General features: G+C 42.4%; 1 protein-coding gene across 4 annotated transcripts in view; it reads right to left on the bottom strand.

Moving 5' to 3' along the window:
- The window catches only part of LOC110507829 (Down syndrome cell adhesion molecule homolog), a 123,399-nt gene that overhangs the window by 87,065 nt on the left and 9,084 nt on the right, over nt 1–27,250 (bottom strand). For all 4 annotated transcript variants that reach the window (XM_021588122.2, XM_021588123.2, XM_021588124.2 and 1 more), the window contains exons 2-3: nt 17,751–18,068; nt 17,495–17,641 (exon numbers count right to left, since the gene is read on the bottom strand). In XM_021588122.2, the coding sequence (XP_021443797.1) occupies nt 17,495–17,641; nt 17,751–18,068 (465 nt within the window). The remainder of the gene's footprint in view (nt 1–17,494; nt 17,642–17,750; nt 18,069–27,250) is intronic.

Below are 27,250 nucleotides of genomic sequence, written 5' to 3'. Positions count from 1 at the left end.
ACTCTGACACGGTTTCCTAGGAGACACCACTCGCGGGAGAGCTAGGGAGGGAGACCTTGAGGGGGAATATTCTCTTCTGGTTTTTGCCTGTCTGAAAACCAGAAGGGGTGAGTGAGGGAGGGAGGGAGGAAGGGAGGGACCAGCCGCTTCACAGGGGTTAACTATAATCAGACATGACAAACACCCTCCCCAGGAAAAGAATGACATGTAGGGAGAGTGACACACACACACACACATCACTACAAACTACAATCAAGAGACCCTTTGTGAAATACGTAGCAAAATCCCCAAATGACATACTTCATTTTCAAGTAATCATTTTCTTTGCTACCAGAAAAAGACAAATGACAAAACCCTGATCAGGTCTGTGAGAGCTGGAATTCTTACTGGTTGGTAGGTGATCAAATACTTATGTCATGCAATAAAATGCAAATTAATTACTTAAAAATCATACAATGTGATTTTCTGGATTTTTGTTTTAGATTCCGTCTCTCACATTTGAAGTGTACCTATGATAAAAATTACAGACCTCTACATGCTTTGTAAGTAGGAAAACCGGCAGAATCGGCAGTGTATCAAATACTTGTTCTCCCCACTGTATATATATATTAGTCACATGAAATGTGCTGTTTTACATAGTAGTACAGCGCCCCTGGAGAAAATTAGGGTTGAGTGTGTTCCTCAAGGGCACATCAACAGATTTTCACCTTGCTGGCTCAGTTATTCGAACCTGCGACCAGTTACTGGCCCATCGCTCTAACCACTTTGCTACCTGCCACCCCGTACATGTAGGTGTGGGCCGCCATGCATGTCAAACACATGCAACTTGATGAGTTCCTTCCCTCCATACAGACAGACACACCGCAGCCCTCCCCTCCCTCTGAAGCAGTATGAAAAACATTGTGTAATAGAACGGCCTAATCCATAGTCCTCCTCTCTAGCTGCTATTTGTATTCTGCTGATAAGAGACTGGCTGTCCTGGTTAGCTGCCTGCTCCCTGCTTCCCTGTCTGGCCCCAGAGCAGAGCAGCAACCAAGGCTGTTCTGTTCCCAGGCTTCCATTACACTACAGTAACACCACAGCAGCCTCGCCCTGCCTCCCCCAATTAAAAGGTGTAACCTTCCACAATCCATCTGCCAGAGGCTCGAGCACAAATGCTGAGGAAAGGAGAGGAGAAAATAACCATTATTACCAGCAGCTAGCTGGAGCTCTGTGTACTGGGAGCCTGATCACCTGCCTCATCCACACACACTGCTTTACTCAATCTTTTTCCTTTCATTTCTCTCACATGCACACACACTCTAACTTTCCTTCTTCTCATGCACACAAATACACACACATGCATCCACGTCAGCATTCATGCACAGTTGTACACAACAGGCATCTACTGTAAATAGGCTAGGAATGCATATACTATACATATCAAGCCTTTTGTGTTACACAGCATATTCTTGAACAGTGGGGGATATTGAGAATTAGTCACCCTAGCAACAGACTGCAGTTCACTTTGATTTAACCTTCTTGATTCCAATGTTTACGGTACACTTTTCACTACATGATTACTGATTACATTACGTGTGCAGTCCAACTATACTGTCACACCCTGATCAGTTTCACCTGTCCGTGTGCTTGTCTCCACCTCCCTCCAGGTGTTGCCCATCTTCCCCATTATCCCCTGTGTATTTATACCTGTGTTCTCTGTTTGTCTGTTGCCAGTTAGTTTTGTTCATTCATACCTTCCAGCGTTTTCCTTGGTCCTGCCTGTTTTTCTACTCCTGTTTTCTAATCCTTCCCGGGTTTTGACCATTCTGCCTGCCCTGACCTTGAGATTGCCTGCCGTTTTGTACCTTACCCCACCATTCTGGATTATTGTTAATACAGTATTATCCTGTATTAACAAGAATCACAGCAACAACAAAAAATGATGTTTAAAAACTTTGTATAGATTATAATGTTAACAATACTGTTAACATGTTTTCTTATATTACAGCTGCATTATATTGGATCAGTGGCACTGTTACAAGTCTTGAGAGCAAGGCCCCACTGTCAAAAACGTGTTTTCATTCCAAATGTTCTAATATAAATCATATCAAATAATAATACATTTTTTTATTCTAAATACAAGATTCTATAGATGTAACTTCTACAACCAAATACATTTGATTTTGTGCGTTTAAGTTTGTCATATGAAATCTATTAAGCAAAGGATGATGTCTTTGATAAATACTTCAAATCACTTATACGTACTGTATGCATATAGTGGTATGTCTGCTTTTTTTTTCTCTCTTCTATGCATTAACACCTTTGCTACAATCCAGTAGTCCGTTTCTGCAGGTGTCAACTCTGTCCTTTTCAGCGTGCATAACGGAACAAATCATCAATTATCAACAAAAACCTCCAGCCAGCACAGAGCCTCTAATTCTCCTTCTGTGTCCACTACGAGGTGTGATAGTGGCGAATGCTCTTTTGTTTTACTGCAGGAGACCTTCTCAAAGAGCATAGCAACAGACCTGTCTTCCCTGTAAAAATAGGATGGGCTTGCATGAAGCAGTCTCAATGCTGGGGGTACAATACACACTTCACTTCATTGACTATGCAGCCCAGCCCTTGAGAACCCAGCTTTATAAGCAATTTCTTCTTGCATCCTTCTGCAATTTTCACTCTCAGATTTGGAGCCATTTACCTCGCAGTGGCATAAATGTTTCAACCTGCCAGGATGCTGAAATTTCCTTTTTTTTTTACATACATTACTATTGTATCACACTGGTAATGAAATGTTAATGTTATTTGAGCCTGACAGACAGAAAAAAGGCCAAAGACAGTGATGGCAGCCATGTTGTAAATACAGGAAGTGTATGTGGAAGTCCCCCAAAAAGTATAAAATAAAAATCAGGGGCACATTTGATTTCTCACTCTATTCTATGGTTAATTTTCTTGCAGCCCTCTGGTATGAGTGGTCTTGGTAAGTGGAATGTGTAGCAGGCTTCTCTACATATTGGACTAGCTTTCAGTAGCTGTCCATTAAACCCAAGCACACAGAGCACACACTGGGCTTGGAATACAGGCGCAAGGGCAGAAGAGTCTGAGCCAGAGGCGATTTTAGCATGTAAAACTTGATGGGGTAAACTCATTGGTGTTCTTTAGTAGTTTTAGATGCATGCCAGCAAAGCCTCTACAAAACACAACACTAAACAATACATTCATTGCACTATAACGGATTACAAACGGTGACCACAAACTGTTAGGGTCTACATAAAGCTGTCCCAACAGCAGAGCATTCTTTTCAGCACCATGTAGTGAATCCTTACCACTGCTACACCTGGCTTTCAGGTGAGCCTTGTCTGGAGGCAAACCAGTTCATTCAGCCTCATTTGCTGCCTTTTCAAAAAACATAGCTATTATGGCTGACTTGCTTAAACAAATGATGATGAGCGTATAAGAGGCAATCCATAATTTCGATTAATGAGCGAGCTAGGATGGACGTAGTCAATATAACTATTTGTTATATGAAATTAACATCGAATTCAGAACATGGGTCGTTTTTACAGTATTCTCCCCGTACACCAAGTCAGAACCGTAGGATAAATAAATAAAATAAGCAGACAATGAAAGCTCTTACAATATTTGATGATCACATAACACTAAAACAGGCTCTAGGCTACATGTGCACCACCAAGGCAGAACAGTCGGCTACGTTATGAGGAGGAAAGGGACTAAATTATTAGGGTGTGGCACATGGGCTACTAACAGCTTACAACACAACATACACGTAGTATTACTTTCTTAGCTACAGTATACACATATCTCCCTGGCATATTACATAATTTATGCAGCAGCATAAAATACATTTTTGGAGTTGCCACATTTGCACACTCTTGGCATTCTCTCAACCAGCTTCATGAGGTAGTCACCTGGAATGCATTTCAATTAACAGGTGTGCCTTGCTAAAAGTTAATTTGTGGAATTTCTTTCCTTATTAATGTGTTTGAGCCAATCAGTTGTGTTGTGACAAGGTAGGGGTGGTATAAGGAAGATAGCCCATATTATGGCAAGAACAGCTCAAATAAACAAAGAGAAACGATAGTCCATCATTAATTTGAGACATGAAGGTCAGTCAATCCAGAACATTTCAAGAACTTTTAACGTTTCTTCAAGTGCAGTCGCAAAAACCATTAAGCACTATGATGAAACTGGCTCTCATGGGGACCGCCACAGGAGTGGAAGACCCAGAGTTACCTCTGCTGCAGAGGATACGTTCATTAGAGTTACCAGCCTCAGAAATTTCAGCCCAAATAAATGCTTCACGGAGTTCTAGTAACAGACACATCTCAACATCAACTGTTCAGAGGAGACTGCGTGAATCAGGTCTTCATGGTTGAATTGCTGCAAAGAAACTGCTACTAAAGGACACCAATAATAAGAAGAGACTTGCTTGGGCCAAGAAACACGAGCAATGGACATTAGACAGGTGGAAATCTGTCCTTTGGTCGGGTGAGTCCAAATTTGAGATTTTTGGTTCCAACCACCATGTCTTGTGAGACGCAGAGTAGGTGAATTGATGATCTTCGCATGTGTGGTTCCCACCTTGAAGCATGGAGGAGGAGATGTGATAGTGGTGGGGTGCTTTGCTGGTGACACTGAGAGTGATTTATTTAGAATTAAAGGCACACTTAACCAGCATGGCTACCACAGCATTCTGCAGTGATACGCCATCCCATTTGGTTTGCGCTGAGTGGAACTATCATTTGATGTCAACAGGACAATGGCTCAAAACACACCTCCAGGCTGTGCAACAAGTGCTCAGCATATGTGGGAACTCCTTCAAGACTGTTGGAAAAGCATTCCTCATGAAGCTGGTTGAGAGAATACCAAGAGTGTGCAAAGCTGTCATTAAGGCAAAGGGTGGCTACTTGGAAGAATCTCAAATATAAAATATATTTTCATTTCTTTAACACTTTTTTGGTCGCTACATGATTCGATATGTATTATTTCATAGTTTTGATGTCTTCACTATTATTCTACAATGTAGAAAATAGTCAAAATAAAGAAAAAAAACTTGAATGAGTAGATGTGTGTCACGTTCTGACCTTAGTTATTTTGTTATGTCTTTGTTTTAGTATGGTCAGGGCGTGAGTTGGGTGGGTTGTCTATGTTAGTTTTTCTATGATTTGCTATTTCTGTGTTTGGCCTGGTATGGTTCTCAATCAGAGGCAGCTGTCAATCGTTGTCCCTGATTGAGAACCATATTTAGGGAGCCTGTTTTCTATTGTGTTTTGTGGGTGATTATTTTCTGTTTAGTGTGTGTTGCACCAGACGTGGCTGTTTCGTTTGTTCTCTTTTGTTACTTTGTATTTAGTGTTCATTTCAGTTTATTAAAAGGATGAAGACTTACCATGCTGCGCATTGGTCTGACATTTCTTACTCCTCATCAGAGGAGGACGAAGACAAGCATTACAGAATCACCCACCACCAAAGGACCAAGCAGCGTGGTAACGGGTAGCAGCAGCAGCAGCAGCGATCTCAGGATTCCTGGACATGCAAAGGACCCTGGGCACAGGCTGGGGAATATCGCCGCCCCAAGGCAGAGCTGGAGGCAGCGAAAGCTGAGAGGCGGTGGTATGAGGAGGCAGCACGGCAGCGCGGCTGGAAGCCCAAGAGGCAGCCCCAAAAATGTCTTGGTGGGGGGCACAGGTGTGGCGAAGTCAGGTAGGAGACCTGCGCCAACTCCCCGTGCTTACCGTGGAGAGAGAGGGACCGGGCAGGCACCGTGTTATGCTGTGAGGCGCACGGTGTCCCCGGTGCGCAGGCATAGCCCGGTGCGGTACATAGCAGCGCCTCGTATCAGCCGGGCTAGAATGGGCATCGCGCCAGGTGCCATGAAGCCGGCTCAGCGCATCTGGTCTCCAGTACGTCTCCTTGGGCGGGGTACATGGCACCAGCCCTACAGGAATCTCCTGTCCATTCGGGACCAATTGCTAGGGTCCCCAGTCCGAGGTCGACGGTGAGGGTCGCCGCTCGAAAGAGGCCACGGAGGCGGTTGAGGAGGCGGACAAAGACTATGGTGGAGTGGGGTCCACGTCCCGCACCGCAGACAGACACCCACCCAGACCCTCCCCTATAGGTTCAGGTTTTGCGGCCGGAGTCCGCACCTTTGGGGGGGGTACTGTCACGTTCTGACCTTAGTTCTTTTGTTATGTCTTTGTTTTAGTATGGTCAGGGCGTGAGTTGGGTGGGTGTCTATGTTAGTTTTTCTATGATTTGCTATTTCTGTGTTTGGCCTGGTATGGTTCTCAATCAGAGGCAGCTGTCAATCGTTGTCCCTGATTGAGAACCATATTTAGGGAGTCTATTTCTATTGTGTTTCGTGGGTGATTATTTTCTGTTTAGTGTGTGTTGCACCTGACGGAGCTGTTTCGTTTGTTCTCTTTTGTTAATTTGTATTTAGTGTTCAGTTCAGTTTATTAAAAGGATGAACACTTACCACGCTGCGCATTGGTCTGACATTTCTTACTCCTCGTCAGAGGAGGACGAAGACAAGCGTTACAGTGTGTCCAAACTTTTGACTGGTACTGTATATCTGAAATTTTATTTTCAGCATTTCACCAACTTTCCTATAATTATCCTAAAACGGCGTGTGCTCATCAATGTTTCCTTCCACTTATATTTCAATGTAATTTTAAAGAACTCAAAGGACAGTTTCATTTCTCTGTCCTCCCATTTCTTTATCCTCTTTGTCCTCATGCAAAATCCCAAAGTGCCATATCTTTGCTCACAGCTGGCAAGTGTAACTAAAGGATTATGCAAGCAGCTTCATCAAGCAAATAGATTTCTCCCACAGAAGAACTGATAGTTATGCAGCCTATATCTGTCTGCCAGGCACTCACAATAGATGTTTCAAATTATCACTTTTACTTGTTTAATAGTGCATTTCAGAGGGAAAGTGGGAGAGAGAGAAAGAGGTGAGAGAAGAATAGAGTCAGGGAGAGGGGCAAAATAGAAAAATGGTAAACATACACTGAGTGTACAAGACATTAGAAACTCTTTCCATGAGTGATCCCTTATTGATGTATCCTGTTAAATCCACTTAGGAGATGGGTTAAAGAATGATTTTTAAGACTTGAGACAATTGAGACATAGATTGTGTGTGTGCCATTCAGAGGTTGAATGGGCAAGACAAAAGTTGTGCCTTTGAACAGGTTATAGTAGTAGGTGCCAGGTGTGCCAGTTTGAGGGTGTCAAGAACTGCAACACTGCTGTGGTTTTTCATCGCTCAACACTTTCCCATATGTATCAAGAATGGTCCACCACCCAAAGGACATCCAGCTAACTTGACACAACTGTGGGAAGCAGTGGAGTCAACATGGCCAGCATCCCTGTGGAACGCTTTCAGCACCTTGTTCATGTCCCGAAGAATTTAGGTTGTTCTGAGAGCAAAAAGGGGTGCAACTTAATATTAGGAAGGTGTTCCTTATGTTTATACACTCAGTGTATATACAGTGCATTCGGAAAGTATTCAGACACCTTGACTTTTTCCACATTTTGTTACATTACAGCCTTATTCTAAAATGGATTAAAAAAATTACAAATCTCATCAATCTACACAAAATACCCCATAATGACAAACCAAAAACAGGTTTATAGAAAAAAATAGAAATACCTTATTAACATAAGTTTTCAGACCCTTATCTATGAGACTCGAATTTGAGCTCAGGTGCATTCTGTTTCCATTGAGCATCTTTGAGATGATTCTACAACTTGATTGGAGTTCACCTCTGGTAACTTCAATTGATTGGACATGATTTGGTAAGGCACACACCTGTCTGCGTAAGGTCCCACAGTGCATGTCAGAGCAAAAACAAAGCCATGAGATCGAATGACATTGTCCGTGAAGCTCCGAGACAGGATTGTGTCAAATCAAATCAAATGTATTTGTCACATGCGTTGAATATTACAGGTGTAGACCTTACAGGGAAATGCTTACTTACAACAATGTAGGTTTAAGAAAAAATAAGTAAATAGATAAGTGAAAGAGAAAAAAGAACAGTAACAAATAATTAAAGAGCAACAGTAAAATGACAATAGCGAGGCTATATATACAGGGGGTACTGGTACAGAGTCAATGTGCTGGGGCACCGGTTAGTCGAGGTAATTGAGGTAATATGCACATGTAGGTAGAGTTAAAGTGACTATTCATAGATAATAAACAGAGAGTAGCAGCAGCGTAAAAGGGGGGGCTATGCAAATGGTCTGGTTAGCCATTTGATTAGCTGTTCAGGAGTCTTTTGGCTTAGGGGTAGAAGCTGAAGTATTTTGGACCTAGACTTGGCGCTCCGGTATCACTTGCCATGCAGTAGCAGAGAGAACAGTCTATGACATGGGTGGCTAGAGTCCTTGACAATTTTTAGGGCCTTCCTCTGACACCGCCTGGTATGGAGGTTCTGGATGACAGGAAGCTTGGCCCCAGTGATGTACTGAGCCATACGTACTACTCTCTGTAGTGTCTTGCGGTTGGAGGCCGAGCAGTTGCCATACCAGGCAGTGATGCAACCAGTCAGGATGCTCGCGATGGTGCAGCTGTCAAACTTTTTGAAGATCTGGGGAAAGGTACTAAAAGAAGTCTGCAGCATTGAAGTTCCCCAAGAACACAGTAGCCTCCATCCTTCTTAAATGGAAGAAGTTTGGAACCACCAAGACTCTTCCTATAGCTGGACGCCCGGTCTAACTGAGCAATTGGGGGAGAAGGGGCTTGGTCAGGGAGAGTTCCTCTGTGGAGATGGGAGAACCTTCCAGAAGGACAACCATCTCTGCAGCACTTTATACTGTACAGAATGTCTTTATCAAAACAGCAAAGGGGCTAGGAAGTGACATATGACCACTGTGCCTAGTATCAAATGCCAGCTATTCTAAACCTCTCTTCTACAGAGCTGTCTGACTATTTACCATACAGTACATTGATACTTCAGTCAGTATCCCTGTAGGGAGGACTATTAATTACTATTGATCTGGAAGAGAAAGTTGGGATATGTCCAACACAGTGACAGGACAACATCTGACTTGAAATACTGAGGAAACAAACTGGTGACCCCAAAGCCCCTTTTGAATCAAAGCCGAATAGTTGAGAACCCTCCCAGGCCTTTTTGCTGAGTAAGCATGCGCCCCAATTTCAGTTAATTATTCCTGCAAAAAATCGAGAGCTCTCTCTCTCCTCTCATTTGGGTAGGAAATAGAAATCCTGTAAAAACAGTATGAGAGAGGCTTGGCAATGGCAGTTACTGTACATCCCTACAAGTAGTTATTTACATTACAAATGCAACAGTCCTTTGAAGTAGGCAATAATGTATAATCAAATAGAACGGGAGAAGAGAAGGCATTACTTTATTGCTAGCAAAGGTAAACATAGTACACTATCTTCTTATGAAAGTAGTCAGAGGCTGCTAAATGCTACACAGGCAGGTTCATAAAGCTCCAATTGTAGAGACTCCAGAAGGAATATATCCTTGAGAATGTTTTTTTTAATGTGATTGGTAGATGAAATTGAGAGAGCTGGAGAATTTGGCTTTGAGAAACAGACAACAATTACACTTGCCCTAGGAGGCCAGGGGAACATGACCAGGTTTCCATGGTAACAAGTACAGCAGAACTTAACAGGAAAATCAATTCAGATTGAGCTTTTTTTATTTATTTCATTTCACTAAGGCTACAATGCATGCTTTTGCTCTAAAACCCTATTTAACATTTTTTCCAACATCATACCTAATTGCAATGATTGAGGCACTGAACATTTTTCAAACAGCATTAAAAAAAACTCTTCTTCAAATATGTTTAAGCACAACAACAATATAAAACCCTGAAAATGAAATGTGAACGTAGTGCTTTAAAATACATGGATATCTCCTGGTACATGCAGCGGAAATCATCCTCTTGGACCGCAGAAACATCTCTCCCTCTCACGCTTGCTTCTTCCCTCCCTCCTTCCCTCGCTCCCTCCCTGTCCTCCTTGCTCCATCACAGGGGCAGCAGCAGCTGTATGCAGGTGATAAGACTGTGCAGCAGCAGGAGCTGCTCTGATTGGCTAGCTGAACTCCTACACGGATGTGAAGATTGCAGGCTGCGTCTGTCAAAAGGTCAGTCTCCACAGCCGCCACCTTGTGACGTCACAGTCAACAACACTATGAAAGGCTCCATAATACCAAAGGAAGACAGGGACAGATAATTGCTTTCCCTTTCACTGCGGTATGCACAAAATGGAAAATGTCAAGAGTGCACCTACCAAGCCCAAGGCTGTGCATCTCAAAATAAATCGCATCCCTACTTTACGATCCTCACTTTTGTTATTTCAGGTAAGCTGAATCAGGTTTGTTACATTAGTACATGGCTGGAACAAAATCCTGCACACCCAGTTAGCTATCCAGGCCACCCCTTTTCTAGACCATAAGCATCTTAGTGACAGCCAGGAGAGAGCCACACCTCCACCCTGCTGCCACCAGAAGCACTCAAATGGCCTATCCTAGAACAACCCCTAGACCCTACCATGCTACCCAACACCCTAAACCATATCACCATGCTAACACTAATTGCTATTCTCTCCTGATGAGAAACTGTCTGACAGTCCGTCCGTCCTGGATGGATAGATAACAATGCCCACAAACCCACCACACACTGCAGGTCTGATACTCACATTCAAGGGAGACATACTGTGTAGGCTGAAGGGGGAAGGAGTGGTCAAAGACATGCCACTGGTGCTCTTTGTCCATGTTCCTAGGGTTAGTGTTAAGGAAGAAGGGAGAAGGGGAAGAAGAAGAAGGAATTGGCCATATAGGGCTGTAGAAAAGGGGCCAATGACAGTTGATGTTTCATCCATTGAAACAGAGATGGAAGGTCACCTTAAAATGATAATACTGTCAGGGAGCAGTGGTGAGGAGCACTGGTACACTGTAGACACACTGTATATTAACACTAATAACAGATTTGTATCAAATATTTTTTTCATTTGCATGATTCAAGCTCAGCTTTGTTTGAATACAAATATGATATCCACCAACAACACCAAAACTGCAATGACATTTGATGTCTGAGATGAGTTCTTTGTCACACAAGAAGCAGTTTCACTCCACTTGATTAGTTTACTTTAGTGTCTTCAATGTCTTAACTGTTTCCAATCAGCGTTAATGCCCCAAGTATGGGCAGAATGGCTCACGGCTTTCGTGTGAAAGTTTAATGGACTAAATGCGATTTACTGTATTTTTCTAGATTGACCACCCTGAGAGGAAGATGCATTCATCTTAAATTGAAAGGATGAAGGAGAGAAAATAAAATCCCATTGGTCAGTCAGTGGGTGCTTTAGTTTCTTTAAGTGCATTTTTCAAGGCTTTTAAGATGGGATCAATTGGCCTCTGTTCTCTGTGTTTATCCTGTGTTCCAGACCATATGAGAGACGCCAACCACAACCCTCGCCACCTGCCACCAATACACCCCGACCAGGGGACGCCTGCCCCACTGCACCATGGGTAAACACAACCTCAAATCTAGGAGTGGTTTATAAACAGAAATTAATTGGTTGGGCTGCCCGTAATTATCTCACGCCGTGCTTATTACTAATCTGTTTCTTGGCCAGCTGCCATGATGTAGGCTGGCCTGGGTCCAGTCCAATAGTACAGCAGTGTAATCCATAAGCACTGGAAAGGCCCATTCCAGTTCCGACGACTGATACCAAAATTCAAAATACCATAAACCCATCACTGCTTATTAAAGATTAAACCATACTTAGTACCCATCGCTCCACAGATCCCCACCTAATCATTTTCATCCTAAGCGGCCTAATGGCTGCCATATTGCTCTTATTTATCAGTAAACTGTGATGTAAGAACGCCTGCTCAGAGCTCTTAACTGTGATGTAAGAACGCCTGCTCAGAGCTCTAACTGTGATGTAAGAACGCCTGCTCAGAGCTTTGACTGTGATATAAGAACGCCTGCTCAGAGCTCTAACTGTGACGTAAGAACGCCTGCTCAGAGCTTTGACTGTGATGTAAGAACGCCTGCTCAGAGCTTTGACTGTGATGTAAGAACGCCTGCTCAGAGCTTTGACTGTGATGTAAGAACGCCTGCTCAGAGCTTTGACTGTGATGTAAGAACGCCTGCTCAGAGCTCTAACTGTGATGTAAGAACACCTGCTCAGAGCTTTGACTGGGATGTAAGAACGCCTGCTCAGAGCTCTAACTATGATCAACAGTTGTTGTTTTCTATAGCTCTGCTAGGCTGGGTGACAGGCAGGCACTGTATCAGCAGGAAATCTGGTGCTCGGCCTCTCCAATAGAACATTGCTATACAATTGTAATACTGCAGTAATACTCTGACTACTTAATTTATACTATACATCCCTACTAAAAGAGATGAGTGCACCTCATACAATTGATGTTTTACTCATGTTGTACAATGTAAAAATAGACAAACAATTCTATCCCTCCCTCCATGGTTGGTGTCACTTCAAATTGAAGTCACTGAATTCAGGAAGTGATCTGAATTTTTTATTTAAAAAATTGAACAACTGAAATTAATAGCTTCTCCTGTCCAGTTTATTCAGAAGTCATGAAAATAGTTGCACTTTTCTCAATTATTGAATTGGAAATGTAGCTTAATTTATGAATTGACCGATTTCAATTTGAATTGACCCCAACACTGCCTCCCTCCCTCTGTCCCACATCACAGAAAAGCTGAGGACTTCAAATATCAGACATCAATAGCAATGACCGTTGGTTACTCGTTTACTCCAACATGCCATTTTCACATATGAATAAAATAGAAGAACAAAATGTCTTCTATGGTTCATATTGAGGGCTGAGTTGTGTGAACAATATGTTTTCAACATGAAATGAAAACCCAGCAGTGCGGTTCTCAAGAGTTCATATGGCCATATAACAAAAATATCACTGTGTTGATGTACATTTAGATCAACAACCCCCCTACACACCATCTCCTCTGCACACCCTACTCACATAGAAAAGGGTCCATTCTCCCCTCACCCCAATTCCACAAACTCCCCTTCAAACAGCATTCATGCTGCAAATGCACAAATGCATCCTTCAGCTCATGTTCCCATAATTCTCTCTGGCAGCCGCGTGATTAATGCACACAAGTATCGATAGTTCTGGATTGTACCCTTCTCCACACACGCACACACTCCCAATACCCCATCTCCCCAGCTTTCTAGCAGCTGTGCATGAGTAGACTATGAACTGGGATCTAGTGAAAGATGAGGGTCAGCATTTCAGTTGCTGCTGCTCTGGGTGGAGCAGGAGTAAAATGATGTGCTGTGTTGTTTCATAAGGCTTTACTGCAGGGTGGGAGAAATGGCACACGCAGGCACACTCACACACACGCACGCACGCACGCACGCACACACACACACACACACACACACACACACACACACACACACACACACACACACACACACACACACACACACACACACACACACACACACACACACACCCACTAGCCCAGGGATGCCTCGTAATCGTTCTGTGGTTAGATAGAGATCATGCTCTCCCTCTTTCTGAGAAAGAGAGAGAGAGAGAGATAACAATGCGGCCCATGCAATGCAGTGTGGACTCCTATGTTTACCAAGGAAAGCTTCAGCCTCGCCCACTCACCTCTCCATTGTCTTCTTCCCCCTTGGCACACCAACAGAACCAGTAAGAGCTTCTTTCTGCCCTCTTTTCAAGGTTGGCCTGACTTTGGGTTGGTTCCGGGGTAATTTAACTGTCCTGTCTCTGCCTGCCTGTAGGTGCCCTCTGTTAATCCTAGTGAAAAATGGGGAGGCGTCATGAAGCTGACTAGATAAATCCCTGCTGTGTGATGATGGCTTCCTTCCTTCCCTACTCTAGCTCCTGTAAGGGCATCCCAGACCTTATGGAGATTGGCTGGTTAAGACACTGATGCTATTAGCAGGCAAACTCCTTGATAAGCTTTGATTAGCACTACTCAAGTACCTTGAATGAGGGTGAGTGGCATCAAGAGCAGGAGGAGAGATTGCAGTGGCATTTAAACAGTTAGTGTAAAGTACACAGTTGTGAAGCAGCCCACATAAATGTGACTGAAAAATGTTTCCAGGGGCTCTGGTAATGCTCAGAACACTAGATGGTACATTTGCATAAACCAAATAGAAAACAGTGTTTTGCAGCCAGCAGGAAATTGACTTGGGCCTTCTGCCAAGTGTTACGCAATGGAGGATGGCAGGCTGGCAGTCAAGGCCAGTAAATGATGAACGTGAAGAAGACTCACTGATCATCCAGGATAGAGACTTTATGACTGCATCAGTAGAATCGTAAGGCCCTTTTCTCTGGCCACTACGACCCTTATAGAAGGTCAAATCCAGAAGATTATACAGTACATACTGTATGACTGCATTTAATACCATTATGGTATTGTACCAACACTAAGAAATAGGAAAGCTGCTCAGTATACAATGCATTCACCAATACATGTAATAACAAATGCCTTTCAACAACATTCCTTATAAGTGAGGAAGGGAAAGAGGTGATGAGAAGGAGAGAGAGGAGGAGAGAGGAGAGAGAAGGAGAGGGAGAAGACAGAAGAGAGAAGGAGAGGGCGAAAAAGTGAGGCGAGAGGAGAGGGAAAAAGAGGAGAGAGAAGGAAAAGGAGAAAGAGAGGAGAGAGGAGGAGGGAGAGGCTTACAGTCATCCTTCCCCTCCAGCATTGCAGTAAGCCTGTGCCTTAATGCTTGAGAAAAGCTTTCCTTGCACCATCTCCAGCTTAATCTTCAGCTTGAAAAGATGAAAGGCACGTGTGTTTGTTCTAATGAGAAAGCACTATCTCCAGCAAGAGTAGACAGACACTGGCCGTCATGCTCATACACAGGCCTTGTACCTGTCTGTTGGTCTGTCTGTCTGGGGCAATGTGATCTACCAGGCTACAAACTGGGTGCAAAAAGGTCTGATGCAGCAGCACTATGGAAACATCCTGACACTTAAATGAACATTTAAATATGTGCAACTGTTTGCGAACGCCAGCAAACTACATATGTAAGATACTGTATACACAGTACGCCATTCGCTCAAGACAAAGTCCCACCTCACATGGATGAATACAAGTTTCCTAGTAGGTGCAGAGTGTAGCATCATTGGAGAAGACTGAAACCCAGAGGACCAATGCAGGGCCATGCAGAGACGTGCTCTGAATGAGACAGGTTCACTGTGCAGCAAACCCCACCTCTACTTCATCCAGCAAAACAAAGAGTAAGAGTGTGAGAGAAGAGAGGAAGAATAAGTTATTGTATAACCATAGGACTGGAATACAAACCTGTATGCATCCCTTAGAGAGCTAGTTTTGATCAGCCTTTCTCCCATCAAGGCCCCCTCATTAAATTGGATCACATGTGAAAGGTGAGAGACAAAGGCAAAGCAGATGCGGAAGACAAAAAGATGTGCCATCCAGCCCATCCCATATTCAACAACCCCACCACTTGATACACACACATAAAACAGCTGGAGATGCATTAGGCGTCCCATATAAAAGCTGGAGACGCATTAGGCGTCCCATATAAAAGGCAGCCGCGCTGCAAGCTCCACTCCTCTGCTTTGTTCTCTTTCATCTCCCTATTAGCTCTGTCAATTGTTTATCAAAAGCAGAGGGGAGCCGAGCAGCTGCCGTGAATTTGAAAAGCTGCACAGTGAGGTACATTTTAAAATGCATGACAGGTTAATGGTAAGTTAGTGGCAACATTAGGGGTTGTGAGTTGCGGTGCTCATTCAGACTGAAAACAGGGCCACTTCAAATGACTACTAAGCAGTCCTTATTTTAAGAGGTCATTCATATTGTAATTAACTTTTCAATCACAGTTGATTAATTAAAACCAGCCCTAGTCTGTAATTATACATATATTTACCCCTGATATGAATCACTGGAAATTCAAAGGCTTCAGACGAGACGCAATGCAAACCAGTCGCTTGTACATATTAAAATATGATTTTTAAGATATATAGGATAACACTTCATGCTAAGGTGTCTACTTTAAATGGATTTTATGAAACATTAATCCATAAAATACATATAGTACCAGTCAAAAACCTTAGATTAATCATTTAGCACAGCAGTTGGATAGCTTTATTTTGTGTCAACCGAGACCAAGTCTTCTTTCATTAAAAATGTAAAGTGCAGGGCTGGCAACCCTCAGAGAAGAATAGGTTGGGTCAATCTGCTTTGTTTCCAGGCCTGGTTGATAACCGTACGCTAACATATATACAAACATATACACACACACACAACCTGGGATCAAACCCCTGGTAAAGAAATAAAACAAACACCTTTAATGCCCATTGTAACCCCTGCTCATGCCGTAAACACACCCTCTCCATAACAGTGTAAGGTGCATTTGCTCATGCATCAGGACATCATAAAATATTTAGCAGGGAAAGAGCACTGATTCTGACCATGCTGATGATGCTTCTGACAGGCCTCGTGTGGAATAAACAGGGACAATCCCATCTAGATTGTTTGTAATGCATGTAAAAGCACTCCTAAGAACTGGGTAATGATAAAACACATTATTCACCTTTACAATACCCTGGCTGTTGTAAAAGTTGAACAAATTAAAATAAAGCTTCCATAGGAATACAATACTGCATGACCTAAATTCACTTTAAAAAAAACACTAGCTATTACACATCTGCCCTATGTTATATAGTTGAGTACATAATTTAAACAAGAGAAGTCAAAATTCCACTTCCTATACTACTCTACTTTTCAAGGCTATGAATGTGACACAGTAAAAAGTGATAACTTCTAGGTTTCACAGAGGCTAGCATCTTTTTCACTCGTCTGAATCTGCAAAACTCATGTGCAGTCATTATAGATCATATAATATCTCCTTACAGCAGCAGAAACAGTGATACCTCGACTAGCAACCAGTACACACAGACATGGATCACAGAAGGGATCTTCGTGCTTGAGCAGACACATTTAACATGTTACTAAAACATGTCCCACAATTCGCCCTCTGTCAAATGGCTTGAGGTGCGTGCTTGTCTATAGTTTTTCTAAATGCACCATATAAAGCAAAATTGCCCAGAGGGTGGGCATCAATTGAACGTTTAATGTACAATATCAACCTGTGCAATGAATGATTCCAATCGAGGGGGTCGGGGGTGGGTCAAAATGACAGACAGACATCAGCCTTGCTATTACTGTTGGAGGACAGGATTCCATGGAGCTTCAGTAATGGCTGACTGAGACCACAAGCAGGTACAGTAAGTCACAGAGAGACACAACAGTGGCCCAAGTACAAAGAGCAAACCAGGGAAGGCTTCACATGTAGAAATCTTTGGATCCATAGCACTGTCTGTGTAAACAAATCTTGTTTTGTTAGCTACACCTAAGAATCCCTCTTCTGAACTTGTAATCCAATAGCTGATTTGAAGAGTCAAAGCAAGGAATTTAACAAAATTCTGACCAAGATATAAGAATATTGTCTTACCTGAGGATAGTGAGACTGTGTCTTTCTCCCACGATACGACAGTGACGTAAGCCTCCACGGAGGCAGGGATAATGCACTTGAAGACCGCTACATTGCCTCTCATGGCTTTCTGGTCCTCCACCCGAACGGTGTAGGGTTCCCGAAATACTGAGGATAGCAAGAGGGGTGGCATTTGGCAAAAGCAAATTAAATACATACTGTACAAGCTGAAATTAAGGAATGAAAACAACATTTACTATTTAAAAGAAGCACTTACCGGCCTTAATGTGGACATCTTGACTTCTTATTTTTCCTGAAGGATTTTCAGCTGTGCAATAGTAGGTATTGTCATGGATTAGCTTACTAAAGCTGGAGGGGAGGAAGTTAAAGATCTGGAGGGTGCCATTGGGGTGCACGTGGCGGATCCCGGGCACATCGTAGATCTCCTCTTCGGTGGCCAGATACCAGCGCAGCGAGGCAGGGGGCACCCCTGCAGCGGGACAGGGCACCAGGGTCCCTGTGGTGCTGGCAAACACTACCTCTTGCAAAGATGCATTGACAAAATATAAGCTGGAACGTAGATCTTCACTAAAAACTGCAAGAGAGGAGAACAAAGAGAACAACATTTTTTGATGACATGACAACTGACTGACTGGGTATACATAAGGCGCAGGATCTTAATTTGATCACACTTTGTTGCTGCAAATTTTCCTGCTGAGAAAATGCAGATCAGCTTAATGATTTACATAAATTCACTGAAAACCTGCACTAACACACAGTTATATTAACAGTATTACACTTTTCATGTAGCCTCATTTTAGCCAGCTAATAGCCTAACCACTGATCAAGCAACATTATGGACTAAAATTTCAAATCCTGTTGCTGCAGGATTATTTTTGTCACGACTTCCGGCTAAGTCAGATCCTCTCCTTGTTCGGGTGGCGTTCAGCGCTCGACGTCACCGGCTTTCTAGCCACCGCCGCTCCATTTTTCATATGTCCATTTGTTTTGTCTTGTTCCATACACACCTGGTTTTCATTCCCCAATCAATCTACATGTATTTAGTCCTCTGTTCCCCATCATGTCTTAGTGTGTAATTGTTCATTGTTAACGGTGTATGTTCACGTGCAATACTTGTATAGTTTATGTTCCGTGTTTTGGGGAACATTTTTTGTGCCTATTTTTGTACGGAATAAAAGTGTGCCTGTTTACTCTACTCTACTCTACTTGCTGCGACAATACTGGTCAAATTAAGATCCAATATACAGTACAAATCAAAAGTTTGGATACACCTACTCTTAAGAGTTTTTCTTTATTTTGACTATTTTCTACATTGTAGAATAACAGTGAAGATATTAAAACTATGAAATAACACATATGGAATAATGTAGTAAACAAACAAGTGTTAAACAAAACTAAATGTATATTATATATGAGATTCTTTAATGTAGCTTGATGACAGCTTTGCACACTTTTGGCATTCTCTCAACCTGCTTCATGAAGAATGCTTTTCCAACAGTCTTGAAGGAGTTCCCACATATGCTGAGCACTTGTTGGCTGATTTTTCTTCACTCTGCGGTCCAAATTATCCTAAAGCATCTCAATTGGGTTGAGGTCAGGTGATTGTGGAGGCCAGGTCATCTGATTCAGCACTTCATCACTCTCCTTCTTGGTCAAATAGCCCTTACACAGCCTGGAGGTGTGTTTTGGGGCGTTGTCCTGTTGAAAAGCAAATTATAGTCCCACTAAGTGCAAACCAGATGGGATGGCGTATCGCTGCAGAATGCTGTGTTATCCATGCTGGTTAAGTGTGCCTTGAATTCTCAATAAATCAGAGACACCAGCAAAGCACCACCACACCATCACACCTCCTCCTCCATGCTTCATGGTGGGAACCACATATGCAGAGATCATCCGTTCACCTACTCTGCGTCTCACAACGACACAGCGTTTGGAACCAAACATCTCAAATTTGGACTCATCAGACCAAAGGACAGATTTCCACCAGTCCATTGCTCGTGTTTCTTGGACCAAGCAAGTCTCTTCTTATTATTAATGACCTTTCGTAGTGGTTTCTTTGCAGTAATTCAACCATGAAGACCTGATTCACACAGTCTCCTCTGAACAGTTGATGTTAAGATGTGTCTGTTACTTGAACTCTGTGAAGAATTTATTTGGGCTGCAATCTAAGGTGCAGTTAACTCTACTGAACTTGTTCTCTGCAGCAGCGGTAACTCTGGGTCTTCCTTTCCTGTGGCGGTCCTCAAGAGAGCCAGTTTCATCATAGCGCATGATGGTGTTTGCGACTGCACTTGAAGAAACATTCAAAGTTCTTCAAATTTTCCGGATTGACTGACCTTCATGTCTTATATTGATGATGGACTGTAATTTTTCTTTGCTTATTTGAGCTGTTCTTGCCATAATATGGACTTGGTCTTTTACCAAATAGGGATATCTTCTGTATACCACCCCTACTTTGTCAAAACACAACTGATTGTCTCAAACGCATTAATAAGAAAATAAATTCCGCAAATGAACTTTTAACAAGGCACACCTGCTAATTGAAATGCATTCCAGGTGGCTACCTCATGAAGCTGGTTGAGAGAATGCCAAGAGTGTGCAAAGCTGGCATCAAGGCAAAGGGTGGCTACTTTGAAGAATCTCAAATATATTTAGATTTGTTTAACACTTTTTTTGGTTACTACATGATTCCATATGTGTTATTTCATAGTTTGGATGTCTTCACTATTATTCCACAATGTATAAAATAGTAAGAATAAATAAAAACCCTCGAATGAGTAGGTGTGTCCAAAGTTTTGACTGGTAGTATATGCATGTTTACTTGTAAATACATCAGGATAGTTATTTACTTGGCCATGATGAAACCAATAAATGCTTTTGTTATGAACCTGATGTTTACAGTGTCTTTAATATGGACCTTTTTAGTCATCCTCTAATCCTTGATACCGCTTAAATCACATTCATTACATAAAAGTAAAATAACAGTCCTTGAAGTGAGGTAATTTGCTCATAGACAACCTTGAACATGTATGCTGTTTTGGTTGAGCAGGGGAGCAACAAGGTGGAAAGAGTGTTCATGATGTAAAAGTGTGTGTCGTTACGTAGCTCCCTTGGAAGGGAGAGAAACACGAAGTGGAACCAATTAGCATCAGGTGGCTCAGTGCTAATTTCTAGGTGGTTGATTACTGAGTGGTGTATAAACTAGGTGTACAAAACATTATGGACACCTGCTCTTTCCATGACATATTGATGTCACTTGTTAAATCCACGTCAATCAATGTAGATGAGGGGGAGGAGACGGGTTAAATAAGTATTTTTAAGCCTCTAGACAATTGAGGCATGAATTGTGTCTGTGTACCATTCAAAGGGTGAATGGGTAAAACAAAATAATAATAATAATAATAATAAATGCCAAGATTTAAGTGCCTAAATATTGTATGGTAGTATGTACCTGGGATGCTGGGTTTTTCACACTCAACAGTTTCTCATGTGTTTCAAGAATGGTCCACCACCCAAAATACATCCAGCCAACTTGACACAACTGTGGGAAGCATTGGAGTCAACATGGGCCAGCACCCCTGTGGAACGCTTTCGATACCTTGTAGAGTCCATGCCCCAACAAATTGAAGCTGTTCTGAGGGACAATATTGGTGCAACTCAATATTAGGAAGGTGTTCTTAATGTTTTGTACACTCTGTGTATAACTACTCCTGGCTGAGCATGATCCTGTGCCTGCCTGCTGCCTACCTCTGGATCTCTGTCTGGTGTCAGAGTCCGTGCCTAGCAGTAAATGGCTTACCAGTGACAGCTAGCTAGGCCTCCCTGGGGATAAAACATTTTAGCACTTCATACATTTCTAACAAGGTTTCAAATCGCAGTGGTTTCCACCCTCTCTATGCTCCAGCGGCTTTGACCCGCAAAGAGATACACACAACCATCCGTGCACACACGCACACACAAATACAAAATAAAAACAAATAATTACAACAACAACAAAAAACGTCCATATTGCTCTACTCAGCAGTTTCTGATGTGAGCGTTTCTGTTCAGTCCAGAGGTAAGTTGGCATCAATGGTAGCCACTCTTACCAGTTGAACCCATTTACTGTAGTGGGCGTTAAAGAAAACACACTCCTGTATAACCAGTGGCTCATCCATAATTGTATTTCTTAGGGGACCCTATGAGTCAGTCAGACAGTGTTGTCTATGGCAGAGAGTAGGCCTGAGAGAATCCCTGGCTGTGACTGAGATCATTCCTTAATGGGTGATGGAGGCACTAGCTGAGCATTAGCCTCCTCAGACTGATCAACCTGTCAATGGCAGCCATACATACAGGACAGACGATAGGGGTGACTCATGATGCACACCCACACATGATTTCACAGACACTTAAGGGTATCCTGAGTCTAGCTGCATTACGCCCATGACTTACAACAGGAAGGCTTCTCTACATCTCTCTCTCTCTCTCTCTCTCTCTCTCTCTCTCTCTCTCCGTACTAGCATCTGCAACATACTGTAGCTGCAGGAAGGTTTGAATTGTGTCTATGAATGACCTAGGCTTATCCATTGAAGCCCATCATGATTTGCTCAATAATAAATAAATAACATTGATTGAGATAAAAAGCAGTTCTATCAAGGTGGTGCCTGTTTACATCTTTTAAAATGGAGTGAAAATCGTATTGCTCTGTATGGGTCTGTAGCTGCGTTAAAGACTCAATTGTCAAATAATACATCAAAATCCTATCAAATTGTAATTCATTCCTTTTCTAGCTGGGGCTAAACATAGAACCCTTCTTTGTGGCCGATTGATAATACATCCTCAACCTGTAGGTGTGCTAATATTAATGAAAAATGATCTTTGAAATCATCAACATGTATTTATTTAACCTTTATTTAACCTTTATTTAACCTTTGTTTAACCATTGAGACCCAGAGTCTTTTTTTCAAGGGAGTGTATAGGTAGGTGTTTTAAATCATTAATCAAGAATTGGTGATGTTGTTAATATTTTAGAAACATTAAAATCCCTATTGCATTGATACAAATGTAAGATATGTTGAATATAGTATTTGACGCCTTTCTAAAAGTCTGTGTCACTGAAACATTTCTGTGTTACAGATATTTGGTGGTTTATCAAGAGCAATCAGAGCCAATGACTGAGAAATAACACAGATGCAGCACACATTATATTTCTAAAACGAGTGGAACAAGAAGTCCTTTCCAGTCATTTCAAACAGAAATAACACTGATGAATACAATTCCCAAACAAAAAGCCATCTCTTAAATTTCACTTGAATACCTTGTTCATTTACACTGGGAGTACATATTTAATCTATCCTACTGAGCCATTTACTTTATGATGGTATTCTTATCTTTTATTATTTCTTATTGTTGTTGCATTGTTGAGAAGGAACCTGCAAGTAAGCATTTAGTTGGACGGTGTATACCATGTGTATCCTGTACATATGACTAATAAGACATAAAACTCATAAAAGAAACTCAATTTAGCACAGTGTAGTCATAACAAAGATTGGTTCGATAAGACCAACTGCAGAGAAGTCAAAGGTCCTTGTGGATCTAATCATACTGAGTATCATGTCACTGTACTGCTACACCCATTCCTTACCAAGGATGTCTACATGAGTTCCACCCAGGTACAACCTCCTCAGAAGCCCCACACAGCGTCATGCTTCTCATGCCCGAACAACTCCTCTCAAACCTAACCACTTACTAAATAACCACAGAGGAAATGTGTAATTGCCATAATTTTTCATGAGCTGAACCATAAAGACTAAAGAAGTGACACTGTTCAATAATGTTGTATATGCATCCATAATTAACCAAGCTTTGTTTCTATCAGCAAAGCTGGAGGGAGAAGAAAAAAGACAAGACCACTTCATCGCTACCGTCTTTTTCAGTGAGAAGGGGGGAGGATTCTAGTTGGGAATATAAATCCAAAACATATCCCTAAACAGATTTTTATTTTCTGAGATTAGCAAATGTTGGAGATGTTGGAGAGCTCAGAGATGGGAATCTAACCATGAAAACAAACAAGGAAAATGTTTATGCCAGAAGAACATGATGCTTTGCGTGAGGACCACATATGACCAGAAATATGTGGACACCTGCTCGTCGAACATCTCATGACAAAATCATGAGCATTAATATGGAGTTGGTCCCCCCTTTACTGCTATAACAGCCTCCACTCTCCTGGGAAGGCTTTCCACTAAATGTTGGAACATTGCTGCAGGGACTTGCTTCCATTCAGCCACAAGAGCATTAGTGAGGTCGGGCACTGATGTTGGGCGATTAGGCCTAGCTCGAAGTGAGCGTTCTAATTCATCCCAAAGGTGTTCAATATGGTTGAAGTCAGGGCTCTGTGCAGGCCAGTGAAGTTCTTCCACACCGATCTCGACAAACCATTTCTGTATGTACCTCGCGTTGTGCACAGGGGCATTGTCATGCTAAAACTGGAAAGGGCCTTCCCCACACTGTTGCAACAAAGTTGGAAGCACAGAAACGTCTAGAATGTCATTGTATGCTGTAGCGTTAAGATTTCCCTTCAATGGAACTAAGGGGCCTAGCCCAAACCATGAAAAACAGCCCCAGACCATTATTCCTCCTCCACCAAACGTAACAGTTGGCACTATGCATTGGGACCGGTAGTGTTCTCCCGGCATCTGCCAAACCCAGATTCGTCCTTCGGACTGCCAGATGGTGTGGCATGATTCATCACTCCAGAGAACGCGTTTCCACTGCTCCAGAGTCCAATGGTGGCGGCTTTACACCACTCCAGCCGACACTTGGCATTGCGCATGGTGATCTTAGGCTTGTTTGCGGCTGCTCGGCAATGGAAACCCATTTCATGAAGCTCCCAACTAACAGTTCTTGTGCTGACATCCAGAGGAAGTTTGGAACTCGGTAGTGAGTGTTGCAAGCAAGGACAGGCGATTTTTACATGCTACAGGATTCAGCACTCGGCGGTCCCATTCTGTGAGCTTGTGTGGCCTACCACTTCGCGGCTGAGCCATTGTTGCTCCTAGATTTTTCCACTTCACAATAACAGCACTTACAGTTGACCGGGGCAGCTCTAGCAGGGCCGAAATTTGACGAAACTTACTTGTTGGAAAGGTGGCAAGTCACTTGAAAGTCACTGAGCTCTTCAGTAAAACCATTCTACTGCCAATGTTTGTCTATGGAGATTGTATGGCTGTGTGCTCAATTTTTTTTTTACACCTGTCAGCAACGGGTGTGGCTGAAATAGCCGAATGCACTAATTTGAAGGGGTATCGACATACTAGATATACTATATAAAAGTAACTACTGTACAGTAGTTACATGCACCTGGGAATATTATCAGTATATCATTACTGTGAATGCATGTTTAATTCCTAAGCAACTGAGCAGAGCAGTGCATGAAATAATTTATGTATATGCACAGAGAATGATAGCTTAATCATTGCATTAAATGTGTGGTATCAGCACTATATTGGTAAAACAAAACAATAATGCTAATATGAAAACATCTGTAATGAAACACATCAATGAGCAGTAGTTCCGAAAGTGTAACACTTGAGAGTAACAACAATTTGAAATCTATTATCCTTTTACTTCAGTATTGAAATGACGTCCATTAACATCAACATTCCATAGCACCAGATGGCTCCTCTCTCATTTTAATATGAAAATAACTCTCAATCACGCTGCCATTATGCAACTGCCTTGTTGTGATTTTTGGATGGAATGCTTAGCATGATTATTATCTGCGCCCAGAACAGGCCCCCATATTAACATATAGGTGCAGTGTGAAAAACCAATGTTTACACAACACAGTTGTCATGAATGTGATTATAAATATGAATATTCAAATTTGTTGAGTTAAGCTGATCAATCAAAGGCAGTAGAATTCATCAGCTGACAGACAGGTGTAATCAGCCATCACAGAGGGCTTTCAGGACTCATTTAATTCAACGTGCAATCGATGCTGATGGTACAAACTCGAACAACATGTATGCATGCTTTAACCCCTTACTGCCTTCCTCTAATGAATACTGCCACATGTACAGTTTATGTACTGCATTTGCTTGGATGTTTACTGTTTAAATTGCAATCATCCATTGGTGCTATTCCATATTTTGCCCATCATTTTATCATGAGCTCATCTGACAGACATAGAGAGCAGAAAAAGAGAGAAAGAAATAGGGAGATCCAGAGAGAGTTGTATGGTGGACTAATCAGTTGGGTCCAAGTATTTTATAGGGCACCCATGTCACGTCTGGTGAGCCAGTGGCCTGTCGTCGGGCTCTCAGTTGGCTTGGGCACACGGGGCAGGGTGAGACGGGGCGGGCAGCTGCTGCACTGTGACAGGCTCTGTCAACCAGGAACGCTGGGTAATTAAAGCAGCCCTCTGTGCTGTGCTTGGGAGGTGGAGTGGGATCAGGAGCAGAGACAGGAGATGGGGAAGAAAAGGAAAGAGGTAGGGGGCAATGGGGGGGGTTATCCAATGTGAGTAAGCATTCTCCTCTTTCTGCCCAGGGGCTACACACAGGGCTTGTACAGGAACTTGCTAAATGACAGTCTCCCAATTTGCTTTCATGAATATTAACCAGGACATGACAGAAGAAAGGGGCCGCTGTCTGCTCTGCTCTGCTCTGCTCACTGGTGATATGCAAAGACAGATCCATCGTCTGATGTCAGAGGAGTAGGATATGGTAAAGCGGAGCCCCATGGTGCACCTTTCTAGATCTACTTTTATTTTCATGTGTTAAATGGGTGAGAGTGGATGTCTCATTAATATAGAAGGAGGCAGCAGCAGCAGCATATCTCAGTGGGGAGAATGTCAGCGTTCCAGACGTTGATGTCTAAATCATGCTGCTGATGAACCAACGGGAGGGAGAGAATCTGATGGGGGATTACAGTATACTGGATACCAAACTATAGCAACTCCCTCTGCTGCTACTACAGCTGAATAAAAAGTACCAGGGTACAAATAATAGTATTTTGTGGTGCAATATGAACACTAAAGTGTGGAGAAAGAGTTTCTTTGAGGCATTAACTGAGCAAACTATTTGCATATTCAATCAAATAGATGGGAGAAAACAATTGTATTCTCATGAGAATACCAAATTCTTAAAATTACTCAATGATTGTCCTCCTCAGTGCCCAGACTTTTCAAGGCTGATTCATACTGCAAGCTGATAAGGGAATACTCCGGTTTCTTTCCATATTTCTTAAGAAATTGGTAGTGCAGCATTTTCATATTGGGTCAACTTTCCACAAACAAATTAACATAAATTAAAACAACATGGTGTATTTATGGCAAGCTGAAGCTAATCCCCTTGACAAATCCTGTGAGCGTCAGAATGAGTAGCATGGGGGAGTCAATGCGTGTAGACTAAACTTAACCACTGCTTAAACCTACAGAGATAATGCCAAGATGTTAGACCATCTTCATTTAATGATATAGTAGACCAACACTGGGTGGCAACCTTTTAGATGAGGAGGGCATAGTCACACTGGACTGTATGAATAAAGAAAGAGCAGTGAACCTTTTGAGTATAGTGTGCTGAATTCTTCTTATATCCTTTGTCGGATTCCTTTGTACAGGAAATGCTACTGTACTGAACAACCAGTTAAAGACAGCATGATTATGGTGGCCCAGAGGACGATTGTGTATGGTGGGCTGCACAAGTTTTGCGATTTCTAATTGTCACACCCATATTGATCAGGCCAAACCTCGCCACAGCCACCAAACGGGGT

Source organism: Oncorhynchus mykiss, chromosome 27, assembly GCF_013265735.2.
Source record: "Oncorhynchus mykiss isolate Arlee chromosome 27, USDA_OmykA_1.1, whole genome shotgun sequence".
NCBI classification, from domain to species: domain Eukaryota; kingdom Metazoa; phylum Chordata; class Actinopteri; order Salmoniformes; family Salmonidae; genus Oncorhynchus; species Oncorhynchus mykiss.
Note: the sequence above shows the minus strand (reverse complement) of the source record. Positions and strands in the feature narration are given on the sequence as shown.